This window comes from Pyrenophora tritici-repentis, chromosome 2 (genome assembly GCF_003171515.1).
Source record: "Pyrenophora tritici-repentis strain M4 chromosome 2, whole genome shotgun sequence".
In the NCBI taxonomy this organism is placed as follows: domain Eukaryota; kingdom Fungi; phylum Ascomycota; class Dothideomycetes; order Pleosporales; family Pleosporaceae; genus Pyrenophora; species Pyrenophora tritici-repentis.
In genome coordinates, this window is record NC_089391.1 from 3237505 (window position 1) to 3262069 (window position 24565).

The following is a 24565-nucleotide window of genomic DNA, read 5'->3' on the forward strand; positions in this document are numbered from 1 at the left end:
ACCTCAGTCGGTCCGGGTGGAAGGGAGAATAAATTGGTAGGCATAAATGGCGCGCAATGTGTCGACACACACAAGACACTCCGTCAACATGATGGCTCTCGTGTGTGTTGGCTTCGAAGCTTGGAATTGTAAGGGCGCAAATGGCTGGCTGGGTAGGCGGGTCGGGTAGAAACGGGGGTATGTGTCGACCAACGTGATTCAAAGAGCGGTGCAAGGATGCAGAAGGATGATCAGGTGCTGTCTGCCCTCTTTCCGTTGATGGCTCTGATCTCCAGATCACTGGTACAACGTTAGTGTTTGATTTGGTAGCTCAGCAGAACTCATCCTGGCTGACTTGGCGGATGGGACGGGAGGTGAGCTGTGCGTCGGATAGATGAGCAACACAAACTTCGGCAGCCAAACCACATGATGGCGGCCGATCAAAGCGTCGTGCAATGTGCCCGAAATGAGTAAGAGGGAATTGGGCACCTACAAGACCAGTGTTGCGTTTGCTGGGATGTGTCCGACAAAACCACTAACATCAATACAGTCAGCGGTTGCAACATGCCAGGTTACAGAAGGATAGGTTTTGTGAAGACATGTCGTGGACGCTGCTGACACTCGGGTCGCACAGAATTACCGGCGGCTGCAGCGGTAGAGGCATCCATGACTCGGAGTAGTCCGGATGTGAAGTTTCAGGCGGATCTCGGTGTCATTCCTTTGGACTGACCCTTCGGAAGTCGACTTTGATTGCAAATCCGATTTCGCGGCGCTCCGGTATGTCGTCCAGATCATGGGGTGTAAATTAAGGATAGTGGATTGAACTCACCGAGAGCCATAGGCAAGGTCACTGTGTTTGGTTAGCAGAGAAAACTAGTAGTCGAACTGAACCATCACGTACGGTGTTATAACCAGTGTCGCCTTTTCACCCAACATCATAGGTGAAGAGTCAGCGGAACCTAGCACGCCTTCATCCCAGCCTGTATACGAGCGTTAGTCTATATGCATACAAATCCATACTTGGAGAAAGTGTATGCAGCGGACGTAAAGCGGACTAGGTTGGGCCGCAAACCACGTACCTTTGAGAACAAGACCTCTGCCGATGGTAATGATGCTTTCGCCCCGACCGACAGATGTGTCAAACCTGAGATGGTATCAGAATCACGTCTTGCTTGGATTTCGAAGCGTATACATGGCGGGTCTACTCACTGATCGCCTTTGTTATCCTCTGCATCTTCGTCGAATAGCCATCCTGAAAGTACAATCAGATATTGATCCTAGTAAGCCAAGGCTAACCTACCTGTGTACTGCAAGTGGATCTCGTCACCCTTTTTCACACAGAGTGAAGAGTTGCCTGGTGTGATGATGGTCTTTTGAACGCCCATGGTGAAGGAGACGGGTACGGATGCTTGGTGGTCAAGTCAAGTGTGATGTACGGAGGGGTTGAGGTCGGAGCAGCTAGTGTCCGGGAAAGCCGCTTTTTTATAGTGCGAGATGAGCCGAGTGATTTGAGTGCAAGGTATGCGAAATGCAAAGATGCGTCAGGAAAAGGAACGAGTCTAGGTATTAATAGCGGCAGCGAGGCGTAGGGCTGAGGAAGAGCAGGAGACTACGTAGATGGTTTGGATTGAAGCTTAGACGTCCATGGCCATTGCTTCCGTAAAAAGCAGTCCCGGGTTCTGCAGCGATGCTGTGCAACAGATTGGTCTGTTCCAATGCGTCAAGCATCAGTCTTTAGCCCCCCTCGCATACGCACCCGTTCCACCTCAGTGGCTCGCCTGGTAATTGCGGGCTACGAACCACAGCCGCCATCAGAACCTGTCCGTCTCCCGGGGAATCCTGCCCGACGCTCAGGCCGTTTTGGATGTCAGAAGTAAGGTTGGTCTAGCCCTTTGAACCCGCTCGTCATCTGTAGCATCCTAGCTGACACGCGATTGGGGCTCCACAATTACAACATGGTCGAAGGTTGTACCCGTACTAAGTTTCCCGCGACTACCGAGCAGCATGACAACTTCACCAATTGGTTGTTTTTGTGACGTTGCAGACTCACGGACGTCCGGCCAGTGCTTCAGTCTGGGTTGGAGAATGGTGAGGCGACAAGTGATCTTATTTTTTCCACTGTGTCGGCGTCACAATGCAAAAGCGCGGCAGGGCGGGGTGGAGATTAGTGGGGGATGGAGGAAGGTAAGTACCTGAGTCCATAACCCTTCCGCAACCCCCTTGAGCAAAGTAGATGCATATCAGGGCCGTCAAAGATTCAAAGTGCATAAAAAGGAGCGGAAAGCGTAAATGAGCCGTGTCGACATGATTCTTCTCTACTCGGTACTGACGTCGCACACGCGGTAGAGCTCTCCAGTGCCGAATGAGCAACGACGAGCGCGTAGTACAAGACTTGGATAGAGATATGATTCGATAGCACGCCAGAGATGGTGTGGTCTCAGCTGATAATATGGCGCTTTAGTAGGAGTACGACATGAACTCATCAGTCGGTCGCCCGTCTGCGAATGAGCAATTGGCCGTCTCTGAGATGCAAGATGGACCAGGGTGAGGTGCATACAGGGAATGCATGGCCGTTCGCAAAAAAAGTAATCATCGGTCCTTCAAGCCTCCAGGTACATTAGCATTGGCAAGGCGAAGGAAAGGAAGCTTCGGATGGAGACGCGCTCCCGCGGTTTCACATGTCCAACCTTCTCGACTCTACATGAACCTGATCTGCCTGTTGCCAATGCCAACCACAGTTGCAACCACAATCCCACTACGGCGAGCGCAAGCCCACTTTCTGAAAGCTGCTAGAGCGTGTGCGAGCGGTGGGCCCAAGAAGCCGGCCTCAACTCTGCTTGCAAGACCGAAATCTAACATGCCAATCAGCGTGGCAGCGGAGGCAGAGCCGAGTGCCGTACGACGCTTGGCCCACCCGAAGAACAACCGTCCTTCTTGTAGCCAAATGCGGAACTGCTGGCTATCGTGCTTCTCGCGGCAAAGGCAATAATTCTCGACAATCCCAGGGGAGTAAAAGCGTCAGTGGCGTGGGACTAGGGAGCACTGAGAAAATAAAGAGGCCATTACACGTGGTCTTCCGGCCGTGCTTTCAGCCACTGCTCCTCACCATCCGCTAATGCTAACCCTCACGCAAGACGATCGTAAGCCCTGTGCGCCGAACCGGGAGCCCAACAGCATGGTATGGTAGCATTCTACTGTTTGCATTGGCCAGTATCGACTGCACTTGCAGCGGCGGCTGAGTCGTGGGTGAAGAGGAGAGGTCTGACCCCCACGTACCCAACCCATGAAGTTTGCAACACCAAGTTGCATTACACCTATCCCTCCTGTCCAGCTACACTATGTACGTACAGTAGAGCGGCAGCTACGGACATTTTCCCTTGCCCTTGATAAAATATCCGAAGCGCTGCAGGTGGGTACCCCTAGTCGACCGTTGCAGAGGGGTTCCACGACAGTATTGCTCCGGCAAGTAGACCCGAAACTCCCAACAGGGACTTTATTGGAGGCGCAGTCCAACATCGGACGACCAAAGGTTTGCCCATGGTCCTTGTTCCATGGTCCATGACGAAAGATAAGCTCAGTTTAGGTTCGACCAGAAGGGCAGCTGCGCCAGGTCGCTTACAGCGATGCTGGAGAAGCCTGTGTTGGGGAAGCGGCTGTCTTTGCGCACGCCGGCCCGATCAGCAAAATGTATCCGGCTTATCCCTGCCTTCTCGACAAAGGCCAGCAGCCGCACATAGTTTGTCCCTATTTGCTCGATCCCATGACTGTCGTCAGACATGACGAAGCCACCGCCCATTCCTAGGAACATCTGCGACACAAGTCAGTATTCCCAGCTACAAGATGCCGAGCCTCGGGCAGGTGGCGGTGAGACTGACTTGACATATGGGTAAGCACGGATATGGCTCGGCCAAACCTTTGCGTAGACCCGACGAGTTCAACTCGAGGAGGCCTCCATAAGAGGCTATATATTCCAGGTTGCGCTGTATCTTGTTCCAAACACCAGCCATGTCCTTGAAGTCGGCGTCGCGATGGTCACTCATCAGGCGAATTAGGTCAAAATGCCCAACTACGGGGGGTCGGAGTTGTTGAAGCATATCAAACTGAGAATCAAAGTAGTCCTCAAACAGTTGCTCGTCCGTGCCGCCTGCCTTGTCTCGGGCCTGTTCGTACATTGCGCGATCGTAGTCGATCGGTATCGTATGCGTGTGATGAACCGAGCCCATGAAGAAGTCAAACGTGTTCCTGTCGGATATGCCCCGGATTATGTCCACGGTGGATGGCCGAATCCATTCTGACTCAAATCCAATCAAGATTTGTATCTGACTCCCGTGTACATCTCTCAGCCGATGAGCTTCGATAAGGAAATCGTCGAATAGCTTGGCGAGGCTCTCCACGGTATGCGATTTCTCTTCTCCAGGATAGAAGTCTTCAATCGGTCTGGGTATGTGTTCGGTCAGCGCAAAGGTGTGGAAGCCTTTGGCTATGGCTGCCTGAATGACTTCCTCGAGCGTGTTTGTCGCATGTCCGCAAAACTGGCCGGAGTGACTATGGTGAGAGTACGGCATATCAGGGTCTGTATCGTGACGTGGGGCAATACGTCGCAGTCAGGTAGTCGTGAAGCAAAGACTGAGACCGAACGTCGCAAGCCAGTTTTATACAAACTCTGTCCTACCGAAGAACCCTTTTGCTTACAAGACTGGGATGGATGTACATGCACCCAAAGAGTATCAAGCTGTGCGCACGTGGTCGGAACAGTCCCGGTATCTCGCAACTTTTCCGATTCGTGATTTGCCTAACGCGAGAAATATGACGCCATTCTGTCAGCCTCGGTACTTGGGCCCCGATGGGCATAGTCTACCACCATTCACTCGGAACGTGACACGAACCATCAATCCAGGAAAACGGTGAGCCATGTCATTCTCCACACCAGTAAGGCTAGTATGCTGACTAGAAGACGTCACATTAGTAGTCGAAAGTACGTGTTGTAGCATTGTAGTCGAATAATTGTACACTGGAGACACGCACTACTTACCTATCCAAGGAGAAGATATCGCTACCACACTATTTGTTGAAACTCAGATATTCCGCCCTTGAGCCCATAACACTTGACCAGAAGATTATTCGAACCCAATTCATCCGAACTCCCACGCCCCCAAACCTGGATTTCTATTACCTCACTACATTACACACACTCTTTACCGGAGATTATTTCGGTCCACAATCGGAGTGATTCCAACTACAGAATACAGAAGCCACGAACCCAGACGAACTCCATCTGTGCAAAATATATCCCCAAAACCGAACATCTATAAGATATCCTCAACTTTCCAAAGACGTTTCCTTGTTTTCAAGCAAACCACCCCAAACACACTCCAACAATGGCACCCCCCTCCCGACTCAACCACAGCCACACCAACCATCTACTTCGGCTACGGCTCAAACCTCTGGCACCACCAAATGCACACCCGCTGCCCAACCTCTCGCTACATCGGCATCGCCCGTCTACGTCCCTACACCTGGCTCATCAACGACCGGGGCTACGCAAACGTAGTGTCATCCCCCTCTACCACCTCCTCATCTTCAGCAGAAGAATACAAAACTACAGTCTACGGCCTCGTCTACACACTCCTCCCCCGCAGACGAAGCCCAACTCGACATAAATGAAGGCGTACCAACAGCCTACACAAAAGAATATCTAGAATGTGATTTTTGGGCCTTGGATCCTGAGAACCCGCTTTGTCCGAATGTACCCTCACCCGGGGGGAAGATAGATACAGAGAAACCGCCGACGCAAACTATCAAAATGCTTGTTTATATCGATCGTAAACGCACAAGCCCGTCTACGCCGAGGAAAGAGTACGTGTATCGGATGAATCGTGGAATTGAGGATGCGGTCAAGTGTGGGATGCCGGAAGCGTATGTGGAGAATGTTATGAGGGGGTATATACCCGCTGATGATGAGGACGAGGATAGCAAGGAGGGGGGGAAGATGGCGGAGTTTGCCAAGGATCAGGCTGCGAAGTTTAGGGATGAGAGTGGAGTTTTGGAGTGAACAAGGACATGCGTGATTTTTGGATTATGATTCAGGAGAGACACGGTCATTGATATTGGAGGGGGAGAGAAGAAAGGTGATAGAATTGGTTCCGAGTTAGACCTAAACTACCGCTCAACCAGCCGTGTAGACTTCGAGCATAGCCCAAACCAGCATACCAATAACTGAATAACACATATGGCCCGTAAAGTGGCCATATGTCTTTAAAGCAAGGATTAGCTCGACTGCAACGTCTCCTACAAATTACTCATCAGCTGCGACGACTCCTCCCTTCTCGGTCGCTACATCAGAGTCAATCTACAACTCCTCACGAGCTCTGCGGTAGCTGGCCTATGATGACAGCGTAATCAGTGGAGGTTCTCTTACTGGTTTCTAGTACTCAGACTGATGTCTACGCACCTCCTGTTCCACCTGCAACTGCTCCACGACGGGAGCTAGCTCCGACAGGATCTCGTATGCCTTCTTATGGTATTCGAGCTGAGCGGCGATGAGATCGGCGAGGTTGCGGAGGGGCTCGGGTGTGTCGAGAACCTGTAATATCATGATTAGCTTGTTCGTGAGGTAGGTAGGATTAGATAACACACATTCTTCATGACTCCGACGGCCTCCTCAGTTTGGCCAACAAACTCATCCTCGGCCTGCTCAATCTTTGCACGCGCCTCTTCGCTCAGGTCATCGTCCATGGAGTCCTTCTTGGCGGCCTGGCCGGGCAGGGCAAAAGCAGGGCCCTTGGCAGAGGCCTTGGTCGCATCGAGGCTCAGACGAGAGTTCTCAACTGCCTTGCGAGCACGTGTGGCAAACTGTATGTTCGTGTTCAACGTGGTACTCCAGCCGGCGAGGAAGCGGCTCTGAATCTGGGCGTCCTGGGCCAATCGTGCCTCGCCAACCTTTTCGCTGGCAATGGCGTACTTTTCAAGGGCAGTGGCCAGGGGATCTTCGCTAGAGTTTGTTTGCTCTGACGTAAGCATATGCGAGGCATTGAGAGCGGCACGGGCGACAGCATGGCTGAAGGTCTTGGGCTGGGGCTTTGCGGAGGGAGGGGCAGTGAGGGCAGCCTGGGCCTCGGCGGGCGATGTGGCGCTGGAGAGAAGGTTGACTTTTTCGGATACGGTACGGCCGAGGTCATTGAAAGACTCGCGGATGTTGGCTGGGTAGTCGTAGGCTTCGTTGGCGTATTGCGAACTAGACGGTATGCGGTCAGAGCGAGCACCTAGGCGGGAGTGCACGTGTTTCATACGTCACCTGGAGCATCGTCGTGTGCACCTTCTTCAGCGCATCCACTCGCTTCTCGAGCTCAATGTAGTCTGGGGGCAGTTGAGTCTGTCATGTCTCAGGTCAACGCTGGCTAGACATGGTAGTGGGGGACGTCTTTGTACCTTGTCCTCGACATTGCCAACTTGCTCCTTGACATATTGCTGTGTCCGTGCTGCCCAAGGGGTGAATGAAGCGCTGTGGTAGCCTTGTCAGCCTATCTGTCCTCTACATCGCATTGCTCCCAGGCAGCAAGCCAGGGCCAGGGCCAGCGTCGGCGGGGCACGGGGACATGCGTACGAAATGTTCTTTCCAAACGCTGAGATCTTGCCGAGATTTTCCATTGTGGACGTCCGGGTGCTTTGTTGTATCTAGGCGGTATGCGTTTCTTGCTCTGGTGCACCGGGCCTTGTTGTCGTTGTGCTCCTGCCGCCTGCGACTTTCATGTGTCTCCGCTGCAGCTGTCAGGGCGCCGCATGATCCCTGCATGACGCTAAGCCTGTTCAGGTCCCGTCCCATTGGCATTCCCGAGTCCGCACCTTCTCTCTCACAATGTATACCACCATCCACACTCAGACATTATCGTAACTTTGGGAATCACACAAATAGCAAAAAATGTAACTGAAATATAAGCACGTGCACGTTGAATGCTCGTGGCAGAAGAGCAAAGTGTTGAGCACGTCGTGTCATATATACTATACTAATCGCTCATCTCTACCTTGTGCCTCAGGCTCCAGTATCACATGCCAATAAAGGCAAACAACTCCATCTCTATCCATGCATTTCCTTTCTTCCCACCACATAACCCTGTTATCAATCACATCTCGGCATCTCCCTCTTTTCACACACATCAACTTGACATCACCATGCATGTCAACTATCCCATCCCTTGCCTCTTCGTACACCCATCGACAGACGTTGAAACTAACATGCAACCGAGCAGCCAGCACAAAGCACGCGTTGCGCCACATGAAGCCGACGCTGACCCTGCGACCTCGCTCCCTTCTTCCTTTTTTGGTCTTGATTTGCCTGGGAACCGTTGTACAGACGTGATATGTAGTGAACCCCCACGGTGGGGCTACATGTGTCCATCAACGTGTCACAGAACGCCTCTCGGAAAGAAAATGCTCGGACGAGACAGGCTTGTTAGACCGTTTCAGATAGAAATACTCTCTACTAAGCTGCACGAGATCGTCTCCTGGGCAAACGTGGGCGTAACACCGCCGACGTGTCTCTGCATGTCGACGATACACATGTCCCAATGTCTCATCACAGTCGTTGTGACTGACTCGAAACTTTACTGCACAGTCTACTGCTGCTGCGACCCTGGCGGGTAGGCCTCTGCATTCGACGACTTGCGGTCGCTTCCGTAGCCTGACGACTGCCAATCCGGAGAGCCATACGTTGACCCCAAGCCATCGCCGCTCGTTACCGTCATGTTGTCCGAGGGTGGCGAGTCTGAAATAGTCAGGGAGCTGAAGATGCCGCGCATCTCACGCAGGTCGTCCGAAACTTGGTCCTTGGGCGCTTGTGTGCGTTCCTTGATGAAGTCCTTGATGGATCGGATTATCCGAGGACAGCCTTCATCGTTGGGAAGCCACCAATCTGATGGGCCGATACCCATCATCTCGAGCATGCGGTTGCGGAGCACATCCGAATAGACGTAACTGTTCATTTGTCAGTACATCCTGCTTGCATAAACTTTGTGCCTTTGTATCGCCATTGCGTGTGAAGGTCGCACAGAAATAAGAAAAAGTACCTACCCAGACGCTTCGATCTTGGCAAACGTCCGACGAACCCACATCATCGTCTTCGCATCCTTGGGCAGGAATATGACAGAAATCGCAAAACTGACTTGCGCTTCTAGTTGCGCACCAAGCGGTGCGTCTGGATATGCGCACATGGCCTCGAACACTTGTATTGCTTTGTATGCCTCGTTGGTCCATTCAGGATCAATAGGCTGCTTCAAAGCCATCGAAGACGAGATGGCGAACATGAACTGAATGCCCCAAAGATCCAGACGCAGGTAGTTTGTGGTCCATAATTTACCACCCCAGATGATATCCGGCTCGTAAGGGTTGACAATATCATTCGGGTCGTGAGTGCCGGGGATGCTATGTATCTTATAGCTTGCGTCAGTCAAAGTTGGCGGCAAATTTTCCCGTAGAGTTTCTACTCTTTCTTTGAGTAGCGGCAGTTGGGCCATAAAATCCTGGGGGCTGACCAATCCCTTTCCAGTTCTCGCAAACAGGTCGTTTGAGTCTTTTGCTACCAGTCGCGAGTATGCGAACTGTTCTTCGTACTGCATTCCGAGGTCGTCTGGGTTGTCGCGGACCTTTTGGGCATAGCAGTCGTGTACGGCCACGTACCATTCTCGACCTAGCGCAGCTTCGCCGCCTGATTGGAAGCTAGTGAACAGATCAAATCGTATGTACCACAGTAGCATCTTGAGAAGAAAATCCGACTGTATAACCGTCTCCGGTGTGTAGAGGCGCGTGAGTAGTTCGAATGCCGCTTTTTGGTGGCCCATCAGATTGACCCAATCACCAAGCATTTCCTGAGCCCAACATGTCAGTAGGGTGCGGTTCGTGTGTTGACGTGGCTCTTACTTCAATACTCGCCAACTGCAATATAGTCAGAAAGGTTGGAAGCCCTTGTTTCTTGTTTTTAGTAATGGCCGTCCGCAGCCGCGAGACTGACTCATTGTAGAACTGGAGGAAGGTTGACATGCGGCCATCCGGTTGCGAAAGCGTATGGAAGTATGCGGCGTACCCCGCTACAGCATATTTGAGAGGCTCAAACTTCATCACCCAGTTCAAAAATTCGCCCTTTAGGAAGCCCTTTGTGTCGCGTTTGAGAGAGTAGTGGTGTACGCTCATGTTGTTCTTGAAATAGTTAAGGTAGAACTGTAGATCCCGCGCCATGGACGAGGGGTTCTTCGTCGTTGAACCAGCCGTTGCGGGCTGTGCGCTGCCTTTGCGAGACAGCGATGGCCGTACAGGAGGGGGAACGGTGGATGAAGCTTCAGTCGAGGGCGAGGCACTTTGCTCCAGGAATGAGCCTGGGGTATGGGATGAGTCGCGCGCATCTTGGCTCTTGGACATATTGTCGTCGTCATCATCGTAGTAGTGGTAGTCATCATCCTCGTCTTCGTCAACAATGACAGGTAAGCGTTTCCCGTCCTTGGTCTCCTCGTCGTGGTCTTCGGGCGACGAGGGGTCATCGATGGAGGAGGGTTTGCCCGACTTTGACCCACTGCGCGTAGATTTCTGATTGGTTTGTGCGTCTGGGTAGATACATTCGCGGGGACCCTTTTTGCAGCCTAGCAACTGCTGTCAGCTCATGCCACTTTAAATAGAGCAAAAGCAAGTCAAGCAAGACAAGGCACTCACGTTCACACACGGGACGAGCTTCGTCGCACTGTTACACATCAGTCACGCCTTCTCCATGGAACGTACGCTGCATACCTTTACTCTTCGCTGTCTGCACATGTAGCAGCCGCTCCGAGTTCGGCGATGTTTGACCTGCTCGCCCGGCGCTGGCCGTCTGCGCGCACGACCATTGCCACCATGCGCAGCGCCCATGGGGCCGGAAAGGTCTTCGAACTGGTCGGCATAGTTTGGCTGGCCAACGTTCTCGTACTGCACAAAGGCACCAGAAGCGACGGGTTGGAATGGGTTGTCTGGCAGGGTTGGGGTATAGGAGCCATGTGAGATTACACTTGGTGGGGCATGTTGGATGTTGGTGTTGGGGTCGATGTTGTAGTACTGTGGCGGTATACTGTGGCCTGGGTTGGGGTAGTAGCCAGACATGATTTTTGGAGCCGGAGTGTTTGCGCGGTGATGGAGTGAAGTGAAGGTTGTTTGTAATGGTAAATGGAGACGGTAGGGTTGCCCAAAGAGATCAACGTCATTCAATTGCAAGGGTCCGAGGTCGATCGCCGTGTCCACGGGTGTGACAATGGCTCGGGCGCCAGGTACGGGATTTTGAAGGGATATAGTCGTGGGACTCAGGCTTGCAGGAGCAAAGCCGTGATTTAGGTTAATGCACGCTGAATTCGGCGCGCGGGTGTTGGCCCAAGCTAGCAGCTAGACCACCAGGCGGCTTAAATACGTATGTGATGGACCTGAGGCATGCCGGCAATGGACCAAGAGAGATGGCGGCAGCACAGTTGGTGACAATGGAGGCATGTGCAGAGCCTGTCTGAGACTGAGACTGCGACTGAGACTGGACAAAGTCGTCGAGGACGAGGGCACAACAGGGGCGCAGGCAGTGGTTGTGTGAGAAAGCCGGGCCGTGACAGCAGCCGCCTTGTGTTTAGTCTGGACAAAGAAGCAATCTTCTCAGCCAAGAACGGATAGTTGAGTGATCATCAAACGTCTGCATCCAAAGCCGGGGTGCAGAGAAGGGCAAAAAGCAAGCTGCAAGCCGCTGAGTTGTCTCCCAGCAGGAGCTCCCAGGAGCTCTCCCAAGCCGCCATGGCCGTGCACACAAACGCTTCCGCCTTCCGCGCAGCCATGGATTAGCTCGACGCAGGACGCACTCTGCGATCCCACGCTTGATCGCGGTGCGAACTGGTCCACTCGAGCATCCTTCAAAGCAATCACACGTCTGGAGAGGGCTGAAAAGGCTGCCGGAACTGTCGCTCCAGAAAGCCGCATAGGGGCCTGTCTTGACCCATCCCCCGGCGTGGATCCCGCCTGTCAACTACTCCTTAGGCCTGCTGCCAGGGCGACCGTGACCGCGAGCAGTTGGGAATCGGTGAGGGTCGTGGATCGCCTTTGCAGCAGACGGGGCCAGCCTAGCTGGAGTCAAGCACCAACCCGGCCATGATATGCGCCGGCCCCAAAATCCACCATCCAAGGTGGGGAGAAGATGTGGGGCTTTTGGACCAGCCAGCAAGAAGGTCACTCGTCGGCGACTGGGCGGCTGTCAGGCCTAGTCTGCGCATCTGAAGGCGCTACACCTAAATCCCCTTACTCAGGCCTGGCAGAAGGGTGTCGTTTAGTATAGGGCAGGGCCTGTATACTATCTATGGTCCATGGACTTTTCCGCAAACTCCACTATGCACTCTCCTGATTCCTGAAGTGGGGAGTGCTCCGATGCAATGCAGTGCAATGGCCCCGTGGCAGCCCTTTAGACTTTCAAGCCTCATCCATATGTAATGTGCCTATTTGCAACATGTCAACAATTTGATATTCAACCACATACCCGCCCTAATCTTGAGGCTTGCCACAGATTAGCCAGCCGTGCGAAGCCCCATCGGCTTCGTTTCACGCTGGAGCAGGGAAACCGCCGTTGAAAGGGAGAACGGCTGCTCTGAGATTTCTGTCCCGTGACCGTGGTAGACAGACTGCGTCTCCCCGGGGCTGGAGGGCGCCACCGTCATCTGCACAGACTGCACCGATGCTGTTGCTGGCAGCCAAGTGGCACGATTGGCATTTGCCCCCTCTTTGCTCTAGCGCCATTCCACCTGCACCCGCAAGCCAGCGACACATTGGTGCAGTATCAGGTCGAGCTGTAATGTGCCCCCCCTCTAATGTCAGACCAGACGGCTCTCCAGGAGCAGCCATGAGGTAACTTCGGGTGTCGTGCCATGCACCTCTGTCCAACAGGAGTCTTTCTCTTTGGCTTGTGCGCTGCCACTGCACGCCGAATCAAGGCAGGACGGGATTGATATCGTCATGGGCCCTGACAGAAATAGTGAGACCTAGCAGATGGCCATGTCGTGTTCTGCCCTATACCCCATGCCTGCAATGGGGTAGGTATATGGCGGAATTCCGCAATGCAATGGCAAATCGGCCGCTGCTCACTGCTGACGGGTCGACTGCCGTGCATGATGGTCGCAGTGGGCCTCTGTGTGGGCCCTACCATGATCGAGGACACCAGTTGACCGTCGTCTCATCCATACTATGCCTTTGTGCTGACGACTGGCGAACTGACGACGTCTAGATGTGTCGTGCAACGTGGGACGAAACCTTGCTGACCCATCTGTTCTCGCCTCCTCCTCAGACGGGCTGGACATTGCAGGTGAAGGATTCGGCGCCCGACACGTGACGCAGACCGGCGGTGCTACTGAAATGCCGAGCATCTTGCAAGCAGTCAGCGCAAGCGGGAAAATATTACGGCAGAACATGTGCCGCCCGTCCATGGAAGTTTCCAATACCACGATTGCTCGAGTCATCATATTGCAAGTGGTCCAGGACCAGGTCGACGATTCTCACCTGCAGTCCCGCAGCAGCGGACCCACGTGCTGCGCGCCCATCAGGGTTGCGCCGACAACCTCGACGACCCAGAGATCAGGCTCGAAACTCACAGACTACTGGCATCGAAACTCTCCGTATCCGCCTTCCTGCAGCAAAATGCTATCCTGTGGCATGCGATTTTCCTCTTTCTGCCCAGACTCCGAGAAAACACCCTTGCGGCCTGGACGCACCGTTATCCGTCTGGGCAACACCAGCCTCTTCAGCTCAAACGACTGCTACACCCTTTCATCCAATCGCGACGCCGCCATGTGTGACTACACTGCAAAACCCTGCTAGATCTTCAACTCCATGTGCCCATCTCAACGTCATGCTAGTTGCCTGGCTATCGACACTACCTACCAACTAATCTCCACTTCATTTCAGCATAGAGTGCCGCCCCATCACGTGAAATTTGCCGTCTAACAGAAAAAAGCAACTGCAACGCGAAGGAGCTAGGCCTAGGCTGAAGAAACATGCATGGCCCTGGGGAAAAATTCCGCACACATGCAGAGACTTGCACGAGCTATACGTTTCTTTTCGCTTTGACTGGCTTTCTCATACTGTTGCCTTGCTGAATCAGAATCCTCATTTCCGAGCATCACAGATACGAATGCGAGGCGGCTAGCGGCATGGGTGAATCTTGAATACCGGACTGGTCCCCGCCAACACAACGGCGACTAGTTTATCCCAACCACAGCTATAGCATACTCTCATATAGCCTTGTTTCTAACGCTCGACATGGCGAGTGAGTGACGAGGTTGTTGTAATTATGAGAGGGCGCCTGAATGTACTAATGACGCGACGGTACTTGATAGCAGCTATGTGAAGTAAACACTGGGACAGAACTGTACATCGGGCCATGCATTTACCAAGGATGACGATGGCCCGACAACCTACTAGCCTGACTAGTAATCCTCGCCCTTATCTGGACGCCCATACGCCCCAGCTCATAAGCCAGAAACGCACATCCTAAGGTCTATGGTCCATTCAGGCTTAGACTCGTATGCGCCGAGAATCTCTTCAGACAACACTTGGGCAATCCACAAGTTACCTCCATGTCAACGAAACCAAGGAGGTCGATGCGCAAATGGAAGAAACCGACAGAGTATCGAGCATGTCCAAACTCTACTCTCAATATCACCCTCAAGTGTTACAATAGCTCCGAAACTCTACTCCCACAGCGCATAGGTAGTGCCCATACATCAAACGAACGACACCAACCAGGTAAACCATCCATGCCATCTTACCCTCCCGCCCGCCTGCCGCATCTCCCGAAACTAGAAAAAGTCCAAGCCAGACCCCAACCCCCTCGAACCATAAACCCATCGCATAAAGCCATTACAAAACGCCCGTGTGTCTATATGTATCTGCCATGATATCTTATGTTATGCATAAAACTCACACCCCCGACCCCACATGTGTAACGGCTTTCTCCATCCGTCAACGGAAACGGATCTAATACATACCCAAAATACCCCCCAGATATAACACGCTGCTTAAAATAACCTGGAGCTGGAGCTGAATGGAACGAGTCGTCCACTCGGCGCCAACACTCCGATATACGAAACGAACGATAATCCTACCGATACAACAGAACTCATAAACGCTGTCTCAAGTCTTGGAATTACAGTACCTAAACCATGTCCTGTTCTATAAACCACGCCCCCTGTCCACATGCTTATGAGATGTGTCTACGTATGAGATGCCGATGCCGTGCATGACGCAAACCACCGATAGTAGCAAAGCAGGAAATACGGTATAGCCAATATGCACGTCAAAACCCTGAATCTTCTGCTATTCCTGGGAGGTTAGTTTCGTACTACCGGGTAATGCCGGTACGACATCGTACCGGTATTGCTACCGATCGGGTCGGTAGTCCAGACTCATGCTTGGGCAGATGTTCAGGCACACAATATACCGGCCGGTACGGTAGGCTATTTTGGTATTAGTTATCCTCACGTTCATGCTCATGCTCATGCAACCCCTCCACGCCGTCTGACTGCTTTGTCGATCTTTATGAGGAAGGGAGAGAGGAAGTAAAGTGAATCCGTGGCTGCCGCCACACCCGTCCGTACCTGCTCCCATCATACGATCTGTATGAAGTTTGTGAAAGAGGTATTCCTTCCGCTGCTTGCCTGACTCTGCTGCGCTCATGCTCCGCGGAGGAGGGTGGGGGTGGTTCGATGTATCATCACATATCTGCCTATGTTGCAAGTCACAGGTCCCTAGATCAGGCAGCTAACGCTACAAGACTGGAAACAGCCGGGGAAGCAAAAAAAGAGAGAGAAATCCCCCATTGATCATTCAGTACAGTAATACCCCCCCCCCCCCCCCCCATTCGATAACCAAACAGCGGCTTCCAACACCGCCCATCCACCATCCGTCCCATACCGTATTTTTTCGATTCGATGGTCGAACCCGTAATGGTTCTCCCACCCAGCACTCCGTATTGGATACGGTGACAGGATGGTGGATACGGAGTGGATACGTGGCAGCCAGCCGCAGCAGTGACTATTCAGATCCTTCATCCCCCTTTCCAGCCAATGAACTATTTTTCGCCATTTGTGACCCACTGTTTTTGTCTCCACCCGTTGCCTTCGTGTCCATTTTCCTGTTTGAGATGGATTGAGCGAGATGGAGAAAAGCTTGGATGTCGAAGTGATGAGATGAGTAGACGACTTGGCTCTGTTGGTTGTTTGGGCGAGTAGAAAGGTACCTCGACCCAGCATTGCAAGACCTCTGCTATTTACCCAGACTAGAATGTTTTGCGATAAAACTCCCAATCCTACCAACCTAGATGTGCAAAACCAACACTCATCCCTCCACCTTCAATTTTCACATGCTAAGAACGGGCGACCCACGTCCCTGGAATACCTGATTTGTAATTCCCGCGCACGCACCTACCTATCCATACGCATGAGTACCGATATGTACCTGTACGTACCAGTACCAAAGCAGGATTGTACACGTATAACCGTACAAACTTCACCCGCGGGTAAATGAATGCGTGATTGAATGAGATTGAGATTGACACACACATTGCATTGCGGCGTGGTTACCTCAACATGAATGGACCCTGCATATTGCGTACCTAGGTAGTAGCGGAGAGTAGCAGTAAGGAGGGAGGGGAGGAGGGGTAGGTGGTAGGTAGTATGGTTCCCACTGGTAAAGGTGGAGTGTGGTATAAGCGTGGTAGGTTGAGTTGTAGGTAGCATAAACATGCGCTACAGATTCAGCTACTACCACCACGTCTATTTGCACCCCTCTGATAACGACCAAACTTCATATTCATCACCATAAATTCCTATCACAATTGCAACATTCGACCACGTGTTCGAGCAATGTGGAAACGATGACATCACAGTACAAGTCACATGCGAGTTCAGATCAAAATCATAATATCAATCGAACAAAAAGCTTTCTTTATCATTTCATTACACACTGCTCAAGTTCTTTCTACTTTTGTGCGCACACAAAAGCTAAAACCAGAAAGCAGCTCATTTGTCATCACCTCCGTTTGTCTACCCTGAACTCAAGTGAAAACCCATTCCATGCCTCGTTCCGTTGCCGTTGCATTTCGTCCATCCATCCGTCCGCCGGCCCTACCCCATATACACAGTGTAGGAGATTCGTAGAAAGTCGTCCATATGCTGTTATCCATGACAAAGAAGATTAGTCGAGATTCCTGTTTCCCGTTTCGAGTTCCGTCCGTCCATTTCATTCCATTCCACTCCACGCAGATGCCCCGCAATGCAAAAGAAAAATGCAAACATTCAATTGAGAGAGATTTCCGACGCCGTGAACGCTCCAGAGTCGCAGAAAACAAGCAGAGTCGTGATGTGAGAAATATTCCAGTATCCAATCATGTCGGAGAGAGAGCGCGAGACTAATCACGTAAGAAAAGGGGGTATATGTGAAGAAACGAGCAAAGGTCTCCTTGGAGAGCTAAACTGGAACTTAATGTGTGTGCGAGCGAGGTCATGCGACTGCTGGGGGAGCGGAAGGTGCAGCGGCGTCGGCGGGAGCATCGGCTTCTTTTGCTGTTTCGTGAACGCCTTCACCTCGGCAGAGGGGACATGAGTTACGACCGGTAGTTAGCCACTGTGACAGGTTAGTACGAGACATTCAATCAAGTGCTTGCCAACATACCTGATCAATGCAGATCTTGTGGAACATGTGTTCGCACTTGACCAGCTTTCGCGCTTCTTCGTCGGCCTCAAAATCGCACAGGCAGACAAGACAGCGTGCGTCAGCAACGAGGTCAATGGACTCGTCCCCGTCAACAGCCTCAGCTACAAGGGCACTGTCAGTACCGCGTATCCTGAATAGACCCGGAGCAGAGGCAACGTCTTCCTCACTGGCAACCGGTGGTTTCGCAGGGCCGAGGATGGAGGATAGCAGCATCATGTCTTCGTAGGTTGGCGACTCAGTGAAGAGACTCGGCGTGGTAAGAATCGGATGGTTCTCGGGATAGCTTCCCCCTAGGACGTAGATGATCCAGCTCCGCGAACCTTCACCGGGGTTGTTGTCAGGCTCTACTACACCTCTTCTTCTTGGAGCACCGGCACCGTATCTTGTGAAGTCAGACTCACTAAGGCGACGGGGCCGAGCATTGCGAGTGTGTGTTTGTGGTTCCTCAACGGTGGGTTCCAGCGTGGATCCGGGGGCAGTTCGGACAAAGCTATTGGCCCGTGAAGCTGCAGAAGATAGTGTGGTGGGTGAAGGGGGTGAGGTCGAGGTTGCTGGTGTGGAGGCGCGCGAGGGTACAGCGGAGGAGTTGAGGGTGGTAGCAGGTGTCGATGGCGGCGGTGAGGGGGCTGAAGGAGAGTCTGTCGCTGAAGACCAGGGACTCGAGCGGTCTTGAGGACTCGCACGCTGGTGCCTCTGGCTGTCGTAATTGGACGGGAAGTTGAAGCCACCCATTGACGCTCTTCGGCGGTGGCTGAAACGTGTGCCGTTCTGTGGGGGTGGTAGCATGTGATGGGTATCACCCGGTGAAGTTGGAGGCGTGGGGAAGCTTGACAGGGCATCGAGGAAAGGTGGGATACTGGCATCCTCTTGGCCCGTACCGTTGCCTGGCTGTATGGATCGGATGCCAACGATTATGATGGGCACCAACCTGCCTTCACCATCTTCGTCGCCCTCTCCACGGCCGATGGCGTTGTCGTTCCTGTTCCTGGGGTTGTCGGTGCTGGTGCCAAACCTAAACATCCTGAAGAAGTTCAGCGGGGCCTGGTTGGCTCCCGGGTTATCGCCGTCTTGGCCCTGCTCGTTGCCTCGTAGGGCCGATGCTATGCTACCATTCTGCAGGGATTGTAGAAACGTGTCAAAGGTACCGTCTCGCGTGGCAGCCTGGTGGTCGTCGCCCACAAGCGAGGCTGCAGTGGCTGCTGCGGCCAGCGAAAGCAGCCTTGACAGCACATCAGCCTGGTCCTCGCCCTGGCGTAGCTGCTCCACATTTTCCATGTGCTCGGCGTCCTGCCACAGTGACCGCCGCCTACGTGGGTGGCCGATCATATTGCGTAGCCGCCGCTGTGAGGGAATCATGCCAAGCCCTCGCCCATCCCGCCGCAAGGCCAAAGAAGGTGGGCGTTGTGCGTCGGTGTCCGTGGGTGAGTTGGCTTGCAGCAGCTGATCAAAGTCGAGTCCCAGTTCCGGCACCTGGACACGAGGAAGGAACTGCCCGCGTTCACTTGCCGTCTGCCGCAAGGCTGAGGGGCCTGGCATGCTTGCTCTTGATGTGACAAAGGCCGGGCCGTCATGTCGGTCTGTATCGGTGTAGTCGTCACGGACATGGGCAGTCAAAGATGGGCGTCTCTGCAATAGACCGGCCATGGAGCTCAGTGAGGTGCGCGCCCGCGTCAGCCTCGCTCTTGAGCGGCCAGGCCATGGTGCCCGTGGTGGTTCAGCATCGGACGGTGACGGACCAGCATCGAGCAGGCCGAAATGTGAGGAGATATGTGAGGAAAGTCGGCGGGAGAGGCGAGTGGCACTAGATCGTGGACGGTCGTTTTGCGGTTGATGTTGTTGACGTGCAGCTGACAGGAGCGTTGGATGTGTGTTGACGTTGTCGTTGACGCTTACAGACTGCGGTGAGCCCAGGAAGCCAGGCGCCCACGACAGCGGGCGCGAGGAGCGGCGCCGTGGATGCGCGTCCGAGTCGATATTCGAAGCCCGTCTTGAATGTGCCTGCCCCATGTTGGTGAGGCCGTCCGGCGAGGAAGGCGCGCCTCTTCTTTAAAGCAACCTGGAAATAGGTCGGGGGTTGCGTCGTCGGGTCGAGGCGTAGGGCAGAGCGACCACGACGACGTTCCAGCGGCGGCTGCCCGTCATGTATCGTGCAGCCGAGCCTTCCCAATTCATCGTCGCGCTAGCCTTGTTGAGTTAGTATCTTCGATCCATGCATTGCTCTTTGCCTCAGCTCCAACACTGAAACAAACTCTTTTCCCCTCCGCCTACCCATGACTTGGTGTCTTTAGGCCCGATATCCCGACCACGCACTACTCCATGCAACCGTTCGCTCTCAATGGGCGCGAGCGGCCTGAAGGCGGCATCAAAGCTGCATTTGACCAATTCTCGCCCATGTTGCATAGTCGCCTACTAAGAGGGGAGTATGAGCGTGCATCCGAGACTTGGGGCCAAATCGCGCGCCTCGCTGGCCGCCCTGTCGATGCTCTCAATCAAGGACGCTCGGGCATAGATGCGGAAAAACTTATTCCTCGCAACCCACTCACTCCAAACGAAACCTCGCAAAACAATTCGCAAGATAGCGAGATTGGAGTCTTGTCCGAGCACGGTTTCGACCTGGTCCGCGAGTACTATGAACATGTCATCACAAACTACCCACACAAACCGAAGGCGCCCTATTCTATTGATGAAAGAACTTTCTATCCGCACATGCTTTCCCTGTGGATTTTCGAGGTTTGCGAAAAGAGCAAGCGTGCGAAGTCGCGATTACAGGATGAGGTTGCGGCCCTATCACCGTCTTCGAGAAGCACGTCTATTGATGGTGTCCATGATGAACAGCCGGATGAGTTCTACACCAAAAAGGAGACAATCCAACGAGAAGAGCTTGCGGGAGCCATACAGATTGCAGAACGCCTCGATGAAATCATCAGTACACTCCCGTCTGAGCACCAAGCGGGTGTCTTACAGCTTCGTTCCGACATTAATGTGTGGATTACACACCTTTCAGAGGACATACATCTGTCTTCGGCCGAAAGTATGAGGCGTGAGCTGCATCGTGCACAGTTAGGACATGCTTGATTTTCCGCATTATACCCAAGAAGCTTGAAAGTCCGCCTGCAAAACAACAAGGTTAAGTTATCCAAGTTGCTTTCAAAACAATCTTAAACTTTTGGTTGGCACTTCTGGCGTGCACTCAAGATATCATGCGCATATACGTTCATGGGCCCGACTTACTGTGAACTGTGTAATGGTGTAGATAGAGCTGGAAAGCAGCGTGCGTTGCTGTATGAGGCATCATCAAGTACTTGTATGGAACAGGACCATCTCTAGCTTGGTGGAGATCACGTATAGTGGAGATGCTGTAGCTCTGTGCAGCAAGATTGCTGACAACATCTTACTATATACTGTATACAGCCGATTCTTAGACCGAGCGCCGCAACCCAAAACCCACTATCCCCACTGACAAAGCCCTGACAAACGGCAGACAAACAACAGCCGAATCTTCCTAATGGATGGTGGGTGTAATCTTTGCAGCTAATAGAGCCGACCCACAGCAAATTGCGCGAATCACAACTCATCTCAACAGCTCCGTGCGTCATTTGACCCTGATGTAGCTTGGAGACATGTGGGGTAAGGACACACCGGCAACGCGGTAAGGTACCGCTTTCTGCCACAAAAACACGCATGTGGGACTCCATAAACCGCCGATATAAGACAGAACGATTGAGAGGGGGCAATATTGGACTTTACTTATATAACGTGGTAAGCCACCCACGGCCAGGAAACAACTTTGGACTTGAACACCACGGTTACATACACGAGGTATCTACAACACTCGGCCTTTTTCTGGATTCGGCCAAAGATTCGACAACGGTGCGAGCGAACAGAAGTCCACCATGGCAACTACCGATTCGCAAGAGTCGAAATGTGACGTGTGAGCTTTTTACAATCAAAACTACATCTTGCACCGACAATGGCTAATAGCTCTCAAGTCTCATCATTGGTGCCGGTCCAGCAGGGTAAATAGCAAACCCTGATACGATTCTACATCTTTGAGATAAATTGACAAATGGTACAGGATGATGCTTGCGACATGGATGGCGAGATGCGGCATCAATGCTCGCATTGTGGACAAGCGCGGTACCAAGATCTATGCTGGTCAAGCCGATGGGCTGCAGCTACGTAGTCTGGAGATTTTCGATAGCTTTGGCTTTGCAGACAGAGCATGGAAAGAGGCAAACCATTTGATAGAGGTATGTGGTTCGTCAGGGATTGATGGCATGATGATATATGGCTAACCAACACACAGTTCTGCATGTGGGTATGTTTGTTCACTCCAAACGTTCCTTGTCTATTCTAATTTGTGTAGAATCCCGGCGAAGATGGTTTGATACGTCGCTCAGATCGCGTACCGGATGTACCCGTTGGTCTCTCCCGATTCAAGGAGATTGTACTCCACCAAGGCCGGATCGAGCGCTTCTTCCTTGACCATATCAAAAAGCATACCAAGAACTCGTTACAAGTCGAGCGTGGCGTGCTTCCCGAAGCGCTCCATATCGATGACAATCTAGTCAGCGACCACTCCTCCGATAACTACCCAATTACTGTGCAGCTGCGATATCTTAGCGAAGAAGAAGCGAAGCCGGCCCAGAGCAAGGGATCAGTTGTCAACGATGGCCTTTTCAGGAGCAATCTTGCAGAGGACGACACGGAAGATTTGATTGCAAACAGCAGAAAGAACCAGAGCGGTACAGAGACTGTAAAGGCAAAATACGTCGTGGGCTGCGATGGCGCCCATAGCTGGACCAGAAAACAGCTCGGATTTGAGCTCGAAGGAGAGCCAACGGACCACATCTGGGGTGTCCTTGACATCATTCCCATTACCGACTTCCCTGATGTGCGGATGCGTTGCGCTATACACAGCGCATCTGCTGGATCCATGATGATCATTCCCCGCGAGAACAAGATGGCTCGTCTCTATATTCAGCTTACGGAAATCAAGCCTGATGCCAGTGGCCGGGCAGACCGGTCGAAGATTACCCCAGAAACCATTATCACGGCTGCACAGAAGATCATCGCGCCCTACAAGCTGACGTACGAGTACTGCGACTGGTGGACAGCGTACCAGATTGGTCAGCGTGTAGGCAAGAACTTTGAGCGTGATAGCCGTGTATTCCTGGCTGGTGATGCCGTGCATACACACTCGCCCAAGGCTGGTCAAGGTATGAACGTGTCAATGCAGGATGCGTACAATCTCGGCTGGAAGCTGGGCTTGGTGGTCAAGGGAGTTGCCCAACCTAGCATTTTGAAAACATATCAGTCTGAGCGGAGGCGGATTGCACAGGATCTCATTGCCTTTGATCACAAGTTTTCGCGACTGTTCTCCGGCCGACCGGCCAAAGACCTCATGGATGAAGAGGGTGTGAGCATGTCGGAATTCAAAGAGGCCTTCCTCAAGGGTAAGCGAAACATGACTGGAGAGAATCAGTGCTAACAACTCCCAGGCAACTTATTTGCAACCGGTCTCTCAGTCGATTACGGAACGAGCATGCTAGTAGGCAAAGCAGGCAACGCCGCCGAGCAAGGCGACGGCACCGACGTCTCATCCGAGATCCAGCTCGTCGGCAAGCAAGAGCTCGCGTCCAAGACGCCACTGGGCATGCGCTTCCCCAACTACCAAGTGCTAAACCAAGCCAGCGCTCGCGCATACGACTTCCAGCCCAAACTCGCGAGTGACGGTCGCTTCCGCATCATCGTCTTCGCCGGTAATGTAGTTAATCCCTCGCAGAGCGCCCGCCTACAAGCCTTTTGCAAGTACATGACCTCATCACCAATACTGGCTCCTCATCTTCACAAGAACATTGAGGTGCTTACTCTGCATTCGTCCAAGCGCATCGACGTCGAACTTCTCAAGGACTTCCCAGAGGTGCTACATCCGTTTGATGCACGGACGGGATGGGACTACGACAAGGTCTATGTAGATGATGAAGCGTACCACGAGGGCTTTGGTGATGCGTATGGCGGGTATGGGGTAGGTAGGGAGACGGGATGCGTAGTTGTTACGAGGCCGGATCAATATGTGGGGTTCATTGATGGGGTGGATGAGGAGGGGGCCAAGGGCGTGGAAGGGTACTTTGAGGGGATACTTGTGGGGTAGACTGGAGACATGAACGATTGATTTACGATCAACGCATCTCCAATACACGATTGAAGCTGCGGTGGCAGAAAATAACTTCGGTGTGGTCGTGATCAGCCTCATTACCCGCCTCTCCTTACCGCCTTGCCGCCCTACCCGCTCGTCTGTGCGCCCGTCGTGCGCAATTCTGACGTGCGCGTTCCATGAATCACGACAGGCACAACCGTCACACACGGGGCTGGATCGAAGCCAAGTGGTAGCTAAATGGGGGGTTGACGTGCCACATGTGGGCGGCTCTGGGGGGGCTGTGCCGGGTTGGCTGGGCTGGGAGAGACAGGGATGTCGCGTTTCCACAACAACGCCCGAAGAAACAACACTCTGGCGGATGCGCTCGCATGAGGTCCCATCTCGCCCACGAATAGCCAATCCACCCCTTTCTAAAAGACACATTAATATCGCATTCCTGACGTCGCAATCGCTTCGATTGAGTTGCACAAAAGTTATCGAGGCTGCTGCACACTTCTCTTTTTACTTTGATTTCGCAGGTGACTGCACGCACAACGCACAATGAACGGGCCCACAACGCCGAGTGGTACGCACTATGGACGGCCGCCTGCATACGATGATGATGACGGCTCTCCTCAGCTGCAAGGAGGATCAACCATGCGCTTGTTGACAAACGTGGATGAAAGCCAGAGCTACATGCCGTAAGTA

The 24565-nt window shown here is 52.9% G+C and overlaps 8 protein-coding genes across 8 annotated transcripts; 3 read left to right on the forward strand and 5 right to left on the reverse strand.

The window, feature by feature from the left end:
* Positions 1-230: 230 nt before the first annotated feature.
* Positions 231-1364, reverse strand: PtrM4_066790 (FkpA, FKBP-type peptidyl-prolyl cis-trans isomerase 1; the record flags this gene model as incomplete). Its single annotated transcript, XM_001933384.2, has 7 exons — positions 231-279; positions 473-514; positions 809-829; positions 881-959; positions 1059-1123; positions 1189-1231; positions 1280-1364. The coding sequence occupies 7 exons, from the start codon at positions 1362-1364 to the stop codon at positions 231-233; spliced, it is 384 nt and encodes a 127-aa protein (XP_001933419.1).
* A 2189-nt stretch (positions 1365-3553) lies between these two features.
* PtrM4_066800 (HIS2, Histidinol phosphatase and related hydrolase PHP family) lies at positions 3554-4544 on the reverse strand (the record flags this gene model as incomplete). Its single annotated transcript, XM_001933385.1, has 2 exons — positions 3554-3787; positions 3855-4544. 2 exons carry the CDS (start codon positions 4542-4544, stop codon positions 3554-3556), a joined length of 924 nt encoding a protein of 307 aa, XP_001933420.1.
* A 1238-nt stretch (positions 4545-5782) lies between these two features.
* Positions 5783-6031, forward strand: PtrM4_066810 (uncharacterized protein; the record flags this gene model as incomplete). Its single annotated transcript, XM_001933386.2, has 1 exon — positions 5783-6031. The coding sequence occupies one exon, from the start codon at positions 5783-5785 to the stop codon at positions 6029-6031; it is 249 nt and encodes an 82-aa protein (XP_001933421.2).
* A 297-nt stretch (positions 6032-6328) lies between these two features.
* PtrM4_066820 (BAR-2 multi-domain protein) lies at positions 6329-7626 on the reverse strand (the record flags this gene model as incomplete). Its single annotated transcript, XM_001933387.2, has 6 exons — positions 6329-6361; positions 6431-6562; positions 6616-7213; positions 7269-7351; positions 7408-7480; positions 7583-7626. The coding sequence occupies 6 exons, from the start codon at positions 7624-7626 to the stop codon at positions 6329-6331; spliced, it is 963 nt and encodes a 320-aa protein (XP_001933422.2).
* Positions 7627-8591: 965 nt separating this feature from the next.
* On the reverse strand, positions 8592-11094 carry PtrM4_066830 (putative c6 finger domain protein; the record flags this gene model as incomplete). The annotated part of the gene is made up of 6 exons (XM_066105741.1): positions 8592-8949; positions 9046-9839; positions 9892-10377; positions 10441-10604; positions 10675-10702; positions 10750-11094. 6 exons carry the CDS (start codon positions 11092-11094, stop codon positions 8592-8594), a joined length of 2175 nt encoding a protein of 724 aa, XP_065964368.1.
* Positions 11095-17505: 6411 nt separating this feature from the next.
* On the reverse strand, positions 17506-19725 carry PtrM4_066840 (RING-finger-containing ubiquitin ligase; the record flags this gene model as incomplete). The annotated part of the gene is made up of 2 exons (XM_001933390.2): positions 17506-17628; positions 17677-19725. The coding sequence occupies 2 exons, from the start codon at positions 19723-19725 to the stop codon at positions 17506-17508; spliced, it is 2172 nt and encodes a 723-aa protein (XP_001933425.2).
* Positions 19726-20034: 309 nt separating this feature from the next.
* Positions 20035-20793, forward strand: PtrM4_066850 (uncharacterized protein; the record flags this gene model as incomplete). Its single annotated transcript, XM_001933391.1, has 1 exon — positions 20035-20793. The coding sequence occupies one exon, from the start codon at positions 20035-20037 to the stop codon at positions 20791-20793; it is 759 nt and encodes a 252-aa protein (XP_001933426.1).
* Positions 20794-21611: 818 nt separating this feature from the next.
* PtrM4_066860 (UbiH, 2-polyprenyl-6-methoxyphenol hydroxylase and related FAD-dependent oxidoreductase) lies at positions 21612-23872 on the forward strand (the record flags this gene model as incomplete). Its single annotated transcript, XM_066105742.1, has 6 exons — positions 21612-21649; positions 21708-21734; positions 21794-21968; positions 22025-22036; positions 22085-23174; positions 23220-23872. 6 exons carry the CDS (start codon positions 21612-21614, stop codon positions 23870-23872), a joined length of 1995 nt encoding a protein of 664 aa, XP_065964369.1.
* Between the last annotated feature and the right edge of the window lie 693 nt (positions 23873-24565).